The following is a 10,530-nucleotide window of genomic DNA, read 5'->3' as shown; positions in this document are numbered from 1 at the left end:
ACTCCTGGCCTCAAGTGATCCACTGGGCAGGTTTCCCGACCACTCAGTGTCTCCGTTTTCTTTTCTCTAAAATGGGATTAATAACTGGACATATCACGTAGGGCTGTTGTGAGGATTGAATTGATAGCACACAGTGTTTGGCACAGAGTAAAGGCTCAACAAGCAGCAGTTATTCTCAATATTTTAGCTCAGGCACCAGGCGCCTTGAGGTGATAGAGTAAAAACTCTAGCTGAGAGATCAAGTAGAAACTTAGGAATAGCCCGGGTTGAACACAGGAGCTGGGCATCGTGCTGAGTCTGTTCATTGGCACCATCTTACTTCATCCTCAGAACGTTACTATCTCCGTTTTACACATGAGGAAACGGAGGTTAGAACTTGCCTAGATTCGTGTAGCTAGTAAGTGTCAGTTCAAAGACCTTCCAGCTAGTTTTGGTTGAGCCAAAGGGGCTAGAAGACCTGCCATTAGTTAGATTTTCATTTCAAAAATAAAACCCAATCATGAAGTGCCTTTCCCAGTGATACTCAGCGTGATTTTTTTTCTTTCACACATACGGCTGTATGTGTGAAAAGGGTCATTTCTCTTCCGGCTTTAGTGTTCCCCGCAGGGGAGAAAATTGAAGAATAGACAGAAATACAAAGTGTCTTTTAATTAAATGCCACCTCGCTGTTTTATGGGGCTCGTAGGCTTTCCTAACAACATTTGTTAAAAGCATGAAGCCAGTTTGGGATCGCGCAGGCTAAGATGAGGGAGAAATGCGGATACACCGGGCAATGAACAACATAAACATTTCAAATGCGATACACATTCGGATTGAGCCACATCTGTGTGCAGATTCAACTGCACTGCCTCACAAAGCTATTCCCAAGTAACAGCCGCCCCAAGCCTGAGGCACTGGCGCCCCGCCTGGGCGAGGCTGGCTGCGCTCTCTCTTGGCCGGCGCCCGCTGCATGCGGTACGTGCCTGCCCGGCCCCTCGCCCAGGGTTCCCGTTACGCGGCTGCGTCCAGCTGGCCGCGGAGTCCCAGAACCTCCCCGGGATGCCCATCTCGCGCTCTGCACGTCTGGCCCCAGGGCGATCATGTTGCCGGGGGCGAGGGCTCGCGCCCCAGCTGGGTGCTGGTTGGTCGTGCCTTGGTCCCGAGGCCCGGCGATTGGTCCCAGGGATCGGGTCACGTGCTTCGGAGCAGATAAGCGGCCTCTAGGCGCCGGGCCCTCAATCTCTCCCAGCGACCGCCGCGGGGGCAAGACCGGGAGCTGTGGTTCGAATTTGTGCAGGCAGTGGGTGCTGGCTTTCACGGTCCGCCGCCTGTCTGCCTAATGAGCTGCACCAGGTAGGTTCGCTGCACCTCTGCGCGCTAGGAACACAAGGGAACGCGCAGCTGTGGGGAAGTTGGGGGGCGTTTCAGTTCTGTCATCTCTGGAAATGGGCACCCCAGGGGAGGATAAGGGAACTGACTGCTTAGTTGAATCTGGCAACCGAGAGGCCTTGGAGGTGTAGAAATTTGACTCTATTTCTTAAGCAGAGACTATTTTAGCAATCAGCATCTTAAAGCAGAAGTTATCTTAACGTGAATCAGCTTGAGTTCTGATTTTCTCATGGATGCGGCTGTTCTTTTGGTCCTGCACAAATGTCGCAAAGACTCAGGCAGCTGAAGTGGTGAGAACAGCACTCTGACATTGCTGGTTAGGTGGTTTAGCTTGGAGGAAAAAAATTACAGGACAACGTTTGCATTCATTCGTCCTTCTTATCACAGTTTGCCATAGCAAAATCTCAAGAGTTTGAGCAAACGATTACTTTTAACTCTTGTCCAGGACTTAAAGTTCCAAGGAAATCACCCAAACTAAAACTGTCTTTCTATAAATGCAAAAGCAAAATAAAATAAAATAAAATAAAATAAAAAAACTGCCATAAACTACTTTAAATAGGTTCTCCAAACATAGCTTAGCAGAAGACTTCTCTAAAAATCCTGCCTATTAACTATTATTAGAGCCACAAATATAGCTTTAGCTTTCATTTGTTTGTTCTAAGTTTGCAGGTCTCCCAGAAAAACCCCAGAGCTAATACAGTAAATTCTGCGAGTGTTATTACCCATTTTTGTGATAATGACCACTTGGATACATGTTTAGAGCTGCTGTGAGGAGAGTTACTAAAGCCAGACTGAGAAATGTCATGTACAGTATACACACACTTCTTACTTGTAAGGCTAAGATAGGGAAAAAAATCCTAATGCCATAAGCTTGGAAATATATAATGAGGGCTAAAGGCCAGAGAAAAGTCTTCTTTGTGGATGCTTCTTGGTTTAATATTGCTGAGCATAGTCATCTTTAAAACGTTAAATAGCTTTATTGTCTTTCTACTTATAAATGTCTATTAGAAAATGCCAAAAAAGGAACAAAAATGAAAATAGATAATCTATAGTCCTATCACCCAGAGATAATAATTATTACATTATTAGGAAAGGTGTATTTCTTATAGAGTTTTTCAATATTTATAAGTTTGCATATATATAATGTATATTTTAAAACACTCCAACTTTCAGGTAATCAGGTTTTCCACTTAAATGTGGACTTGTCATGGGCATCTCTTTAGATGAATTATCAATTACACAGTTTGTAAGTACATATGAATTATTGGCTTGTATTTCAGTGGTTATTTGTGAAAAATGAGGAAGAGCATGACAATCAAAGTACAAAGAGAATTCTTTGACTTCTTCTCTAGCCTTCTCACTCTCAAAACTGTTGCGTGTTATTTTTGTTTTTGTTTTTTTTTTCAAGTGAATTACCTTACCAGAGAAGTGTCAATCAATTTAGCAGCAAAATAAGCCAAAGTAGCCAGAGGGAGCAGAGGGTCTGGAACTGAGACTTCTGAACCTGTCTGGCCATTAGAATCACCTGGGAAGCTTTAAGAACATATCCATCCCTTGGCCCTAGCCCCAGAAGTTCTGCCTCAGTGGTTCTGAGTCCTAGGAATTAGAAAGAAAGAAAAAAGAAGAAAGAGAGAGAGAGAACGAGAGGAAGAGAAAAATAAATGAAGGAAGGAAAGGAAGGAAAGGAAGAAAGGAAGGAAAGGAAGCAGGGAAGGAGGGAAGAAAAGGAAGAAAGAAAATGAATTCCCCAGGCATAGTGACCAGACAGGTTTGAGGACCACTGGTCCAGAACAGAGCACACGGTTCTCAAGGCTGCCTTGGAGATAATCAAATCGAACCCTTTTATTTCTCAGATGGGGAAACTGAGACCCCCATCACCCTCTAAGTGTTTTAAGCAGTTAACACTTAGCCTTTAGCCAGCCAAGGGTAGAGGTAGACATAGAAAGAAGATCTGATCACTTAATACTGTTCTCTTTTACTATGTATGATAGCACTTGCCTGATATCTACTGCACTGGCTATAATTCAGTCAGCACAAAAATAGTACATATGTATTTGGCACTGGGAAAGAGCACTTCCCATCCAGGTGATAATCCCTCTTCCCTTTGCATTCCAGAATGATCCAGGTTTTAGATCCACGTCCTTTGACAAGTTCAGTCATGCCCGTGGATGTGGCCATGAGGCTTTGCTTGGCTCATTCACCACCTGTGAAGAGTTTCCTGGGCCCTTACGATGACTTTCAACGAAGACATTTTGTGAATAAATTAAAGCCTTTGAAACCATGTCTCAACATAAAACAGGAAGCCAAATCACAGAATGACTGGAAGTGCTCGCACAACCAAGCCAAGAAGCGTGTTGTGTTTGCTGACTCCAAGGGCCTCTCTCTCACCGCCATCCATGTCTTCTCTGACCTCCCAGAAGAACCAGCGTGGGATCTCCAGTTTGATCTCTTGGACCTTAATGATATCTCCTCTGCCTTAAAACGCCACGAGGAGAAAAACTTGATTTTAGATTTCCCTCAGCCTTCAACCGATTACTTAAGTTTCCGGAGTCACTTTCAGAAGAACTTTGTCTGTCTGGAGAACTGCTCGTTGCAAGAGCGAACAGTGACAGGGACTGTGAAAGTCAAAAATGTGAGTTTTGAGAAGAAAGTTCAGATCCGTATCACTTTCGATTCTTGGAAAAGCTACACTGATGTGGACTGTGTCTATATGAAAAATGTGTATGGTGGCTCAGATAGTGATACCTTCTCATTTGCCATTGACTTACCCCCTGTCATTCCAACTGAGCAGAAAATTGAGTTCTGCATTTCTTACCATGCTAATGGGCAAGTCTTTTGGGACAACAATGATGGTCAGAATTATAGAATTGTTCATGTTCAATGGAAGCCTGATGGGGTGCAGACACAGATGGCACCCCAGGACTGTGCATTCCACCAGACCTCTCCTAAGACAGAGTTAGAGTCAACAATCTTTGGCAGTCCGAGGATGGCTAGTGGGCTCTTCCCAGAGTGGCAGAGCTGGGGGAGAATGGAGAACTTGGCCTCTTATCGATGAATTAAGCAACAATGTAACTGGTCTTAACTTGTCGTATTCCCCCATGCAATCCTAGGTCTGTATTGCTCAATTTTAGGAAGGCTTTGCTACTCCCATCAGTAGATTTAGATTTGAGCTTTTGAGACCTGGCTATGGAAAAGAAAGCCACTTGAGAATTTAGTGTTGGGGTCTATACAGATGATGTTACCCAATTTGGCTTTGGAGGTTCAAGTAACAGGTTGAAAACTATTTTATAAAGGTAATACTTTTTCAGTGCCCTTCCTCTTTCCCTCTCAATCCACTAACTTTCATGTTGGGCAAGGAAAAGTTGAGGAAGGATGGCTGATGGTGATGGAAAGCTGTGTTAATGGTATGAGGAATGTGTGAAAAGTATACACAAAGGGCTCTGAAGCTCAAGTCAGAGGAGTGGGAGGTCTGATCATTGTTGGTGGAAAAAAATGTAAGGTTATTTGTGTTTTTAAGTTGGTTTTACAATTCTTTCCTGGGGAAATTATTTCTGGAGGGGGAAAAGATCCATTCTACATATCCTTGTGGAGAAAAGTCAAATAACCTTTAAGAATGTGGGTGGTATTGGAGAAAGATGAATTATAGCTCTGGAGAATCAAAATCTTAAGTGAAGCCTTTCTGTTCAGATGTGATCTATAAAAAAATCATAATTTGGGGAAAGTTTTAGCAAATCTGGCTTTGCAGTCCTGATGTTATAAGTGACTTTGTGATCAAAATGTCAGGCTTGGGTTCTTGTTATAGAATGCTTGGTGTAGAAAAACCATGCCATCCTCAATGACTAACAACACGTAGGGACTTCATGTCATGTCAAAGATAGTTCTTTGCAAGTGCCTTGATTAAATCAGAAAACTGTCATCATTTAACCCAAATATCTGAATGGTCATCTGATAACTCATGAGTTTTTGTCCTCATAAGATGGTCCGCTCTGTACACAGGCAGTCCTCCTGCAATAATGTTGTATCTTTGAGACCATTGTCAGTGTACACAACTCACATCCTTCATATTGAAGGTGACTCATTTTTCTGCACACTTTTTTGATGTGATGTTTGACGTGAGGCCCAACACTAGGATTCTCAATGCAAGAATCCAGTACCTTGCACATAGAAGTAGCAACCCATCACTTGCCTATTTTCATCTTGCTGTTTTCTTTTTTTTAAAAAAAGGATATGACTTGTTTTGAATGTTTTGTATTATACTTGTTTTTGTGTGTGCATAAATTCATTCTGTAGGATCTTAAGAAAGGGAGTCCCAGAATGTTGCTTCTATTATTGTACACAACCACTGAGAAGTGTTACAAGAATGCAGTTAATTTTAACATGTGTGATGTGTCATGGTGGAAAAGTACTATTGGAATAGCTCTGCAGTGACAGAATTTGAAGTTTGGCTGGCATCCATACTTTTTACTGTAAATATTTCACTCTCCTCTAGCTATCCTTGATGAGCTTCTCACTTCAAGAATAAATGTGTTTGATATAAGACCTGAGTATATTTTCTTTCTCAAAGCCACAGTCAAATAAGAAACTCAACTGACATTCTCATTTTTCGTTTAGGAACAACTGAGCAGAGTTAGTATGGACCGAGACATGGATCCATCTGAGGATATTCACAAGGCCCCAGTCTCATTAGTGAGCACACTTCCTACCACCTGACCATTGGGGCTGGGGAGCAGGGGCAATAACTTGAGCTATTGCTACTGCTTCTTCCCCCACCCTGACTGTCCTCATCTATGGTTTTTGCTCACACACACACAATCTCTGCTGGGTCAGGGTTATGTTGGAGGCCATGTCTCAGCTTTAAAATGGGGAAGGAGTTGGTGTGGGAAAGGTTGGAGTGGCTTCTACTCTTAGGCTACAGCACATTCCTGAACGGGCAGAACTTGCAGCTGCACAGAGGGGCATAGGGAAGGAGCAGTAGGCATCAGTCCTGGAATGAAGGGAGCAGCACAGTTCCTTGGGGTGAGAGGCAGCAGGTCCATGAACCTAAGTTGTTGCTCCAGTTCGGCCTAAAATCTGCACAGTGTATCTAAAGAAAGATCTGCACCGTGTTGACCAATCTACTAAAAAGGTCCAATTATGAAGAATAAACTTTTATCATATCATAGAATCCTCTGTGTCAGAGCTGTAAACCACAGACCTGCAGGCTGTGTCTGGGCACAGATGTATTTTATATGACACGGGATTTTTAAAGAATTTATTGCCATGATATAACAATCCGCCAACTGCATTAAAAAATCAGGGTTTACTTCTTTTCCTGAAAAAATTGTAAGGTCTCCTCGCATGGCAACAAATACATGAAGTTGAATAGCAGCTGTGCCCCTTAGATGGGGCATGCATCCTAGATGGGTCATACTGCCTTGTTTTGGCCACAGTCTCCACCCATGGCTTCACTCTCTCACATTATCTGCCGAGCTCTGCAAGTGCTGGAATTTATAGCCCCTATTTTGTTTCCTCTCTATTTATGCTGATGGTTCGGTGGACTGCCCTGTTCCCAGGGGATGGAGAAAAATCAAACTTGGGTCTGACAGGGACCTCGAAGACATGGGGGCTCAAGTGCCTAACTTTATAAAAGAAGAAACTAAGATCCAGATAGGTGGAGTGACTTGTTTAAGGTAGTGTGGCCAGGGTGAGCCAGTTGAATGGTGACTTGTCACTTAGTGTCCCTCCTTCTGCTTCACACGGCCTCCTTGAAATCTCCCATGGAGGTTCCCCTTCTCCCACAGCCCGCTTCTTACAGGGGAGCTATTTCCAGGCAGGCATGACCAACTTGTGCTGGTCACCTGTGCCAGCTTGACTCAATTTTGGGGTGACCCTGGGCAGCTGATGAGGGAGGAGCTGGTCAAAGAGCAGGGTGTTCCTGGAGCTTTACTTCAAATAGAATTAACTGCATTTCACATCCTGCTATCTTGCCTAATAGTAGAAGCAACTTTGCTTTTAAAAATTTAACATGAGAGAATAACTTGAATTTGGAATGCATGCTATTCTGTTCCAAAAAATATGAAGTTTAATTTAGTTATTTAAGGAAGGACTATTTTTTTCCTCTAAATTGATGGCTCTCCTTTTAGTTCATCCCCAAACTGAAAGGCTGGAAATTTCTAGTGTGGGAGTGAACTGTGCATCTTTATCAATGTGAATCCAAAAGTTCTGCACAAGTTTGAGTGACCCTTCAAGCTGCAAAGGGAGAATCCCTTCCTCAGTGTTCATCTCTAGGTTCCTCATAGAGTTTTTTAGCAGCTACTGGGAGCTGTAATCTGAACAAACCCTCTCATTGGTGGGCAAGGATCCCAAACTCAGAGCAGTCCATGTGCACTGTTGCTGACTCCTGGCCTTGACCTTTCCCTCTTTCTGACAACGAGTGGACACCCATTCGTGGATTTGGGTGGTCCCTCTAAGCCAGTGGTCCTTAACTTTGGCTGCATAACAGATTCAACTGGCAAGCTTTACAAAATACTGATGCCTTCCCCTGAACCTCATAAGATTTTGATTTAATTGGTCCAAGTCATGGCCTGTGCATTGGACAGTTCTGAAAGTTTTCCAGATGTTTCCAATATGCATCAAGCTTGAGGACCTCTGATTTAAGCTGTGTGGAGTGTTTTCCACTGTCCTGATTCAGAGAACAGAGTCATATAATGGCTCAGAGGATTCCTCCACTCACTTACACACACACACGCACACGCACACACACACACACACACACACACGCACACACACACTCTAAATAAAAAAAATTAAAAATTAAAAATTAAAAAATAAAAAACCAAGAAACAACCAGATGGCGAAATAGAGGTCCATAGTGATTAAAACTTGCTGAAGATTACAGAAATAGTAGAGCCTGGCCTACTGCCCCTTCTCCAACACCTCCAGCCCTGCTCATACCATCTCCTGCTAAACAACCTGGACATGGACTTCTTAATTTTACTGATTGATTATCTCTTTTTCTCTTCTCTGATCCTTTGTGTATAGAAGTAGGTTAATGAGGAGGCTTTTTGGCACAAGTGGCATGATCCCTTGACTCACGTATCTTCAACTACAAAGGAAATAGATTATCCTACAATACAAGATGCAAGGTAGAGTGTTTTCAGAGTTGGTTAAGTCAGTGACTTAGACTCAGGTTATTTGCATTTTTTCATTTTACCATCCTCATTACTCTTTCTTTTTCTTTTCTTTCTTTCTTTCTTTTTTTTTTTGTTTTTTTGTTTTTTTGTTTTTTGAGACAGTCTTGCTCCATCACCCAGGCTGGAGTGCAGTGGCACGATCTCAGCAACATCTGCAACATCTGCAACATCTGCCTCCTGGGTTCAAGTGATTCTTGTGCCTCAGCCTCCCAAGTAGCTGGGACTACAGGCGCGTGCCACCATACCCAGCTAATTTTTGTATTTTTAGTAGAGATGGGGTTTCACCATGTTGCCCAGGCTGGTCTTGAACTTCTGACCTCAAGTGATCTGCCCACCTCAGCCTTCCAAACTGCCAGGTTTACAGGTGTGAGCCACCGTGCCCAGCCGATCCTCATTACTCGTGATTGTCCCTGTGCTAACTTCCTAATGATAAGATAGCCACCATAGTTTCCAGGCATGATAAGCAGACACAATAGCCCCACCAGAAGAAGGAGCCTATCTCTTCCTTGTGTCACTTTTTTTATGGGTGAATAAACCTTGCCCAGAAGCTTTTCTTATCCTCCACTGCAGACTTGCAGACTTTCCCCTGTGTTTCACTGACCAAATTAAGTCACATAAGATTCTGTATGTGAACTAGTCTCTGAACAGGAAAGTGGGACTTCATGATTGGCTCAGACAAGTCAGGATTCCCACCCCACAACTGCCCACTCAATCAGGGGTCAGAGAAGGTCTAGTCTTCTGAAACACCAAGTCATTTAGTGGAAGGATACTGGAACTCCATCACGTGGCTCCCCTTGACACAGGCGTTCATAAATGTTGAGGCCCATTGTTTCAGCAGCAACTCAAAAACAATTATTCACAGGGCCAAGGTAATATGAGCCAACTTTTTAGTTTGTAATTAAGGATAGATTTGAGTTATCCAGAGAAGTAGATGAATCACATACTTTTCACATGTTAAGAGATTAGGTCTGGAGTCAGGCAGAACTAGATTTAAATCTCTATCCCACCAGTTTTGTGGTGCAACCTTCATCAAGTGACTTAATATCTCCAAGTCTCAGTGTTCCCATCTTTAAAATGTCCTACCTGACAGAGTGATTATGAGAATAAAGTGAGATCATGGAAATGATGTGCTTAACAAAGTATTTGGCCAATGGTATGTAATAAATAAATATGTACTGTCACTAATACTAATGATAAAAACTTTCCCCACAATTTTTTCTTTTCACAGTGTGGTTTTTGAATAAGGACTTAGTACTAATATTAGTATTCTGTGTTACTGGTTGGGACAGTACAGTATCTGAATAGCACTGTAGTAAGGGTCACTCATTCATACAACAAATATTAATAGAGCACTAATTATATGTTTGGCACTGAATATATAGTGATGAACAAGACAAAACAAATATGATTTCTGCTGTCATGGAGCATGAGTGCTGGAGACATTTTTCACATCTCACCCCTATCACTTCATAGTAACACCCCAGCTGGATAATTCTGGGTAAGTTGCATTATCACTCAAATCTCAATTTAGTCCTCTATGAAATGGGTTGATTATTTACAAGCTTGTTGTGAGGCTTAATAACAACAATGGTGTAGTAGTCAATTCTCATGCTCCTAATAAAGACATACCCAAGACTGGGTAATTTATAAAGGAAAGTGGTTTAATGGACTCACAATTCCGTATGGCTGGGGAAACCTCACAATCATGGCAGAAGGCAAAGGAAGAGCAAAGGGACGTCTTACATGGTGGCAAGCAAGAGAACTTGGGCAGGGGAGCTCCCATTTATAAAACCATCAGATCTCTTGAGACTTACTCACTACCACGAAATCAGTATGGGGGAAACTGCCCCCACGATTCAATTATCTCTACTTGGCCCTGCCCTTGAGACATGAGGATTACTACAATTCAACATGAGATTTGGGTAGGGCAGCCGAACCATATCAAGTAGCTTATAATTATATAATCCTTATTATGTGGTCAGCACTGTTC

General features: G+C 42.7%; 1 protein-coding gene across 1 annotated transcript; it reads left to right on the top strand.

The window, feature by feature from the left end:
• The first annotated feature begins 827 nt into the window (after positions 1–827).
• PPP1R3C (protein phosphatase 1 regulatory subunit 3C) lies at positions 828–5,905 on the top strand. Its single transcript, XM_017894707.1, has 2 exons — positions 828–1,332; positions 3,484–5,905. The coding sequence occupies exons 1-2, from the start codon at positions 1,319–1,321 to the stop codon at positions 4,421–4,423; spliced, it is 954 nt and encodes a 317-aa protein (XP_017750196.1). The 5' UTR covers positions 828–1,318; the 3' UTR covers positions 4,424–5,905.
• Positions 5,906–10,530: the final 4,625 nt, after the last annotated feature.

The sequence above is a fragment of the Rhinopithecus bieti genome, unplaced genomic scaffold (assembly GCF_001698545.2).
Source record: "Rhinopithecus bieti isolate Rb0 unplaced genomic scaffold, ASM169854v2 scaffold_25740, whole genome shotgun sequence".
NCBI lineage: Eukaryota > Metazoa > Chordata > Mammalia > Primates > Cercopithecidae > Rhinopithecus > Rhinopithecus bieti.
This window is presented reverse-complemented; position numbering and strand designations above follow the sequence as displayed.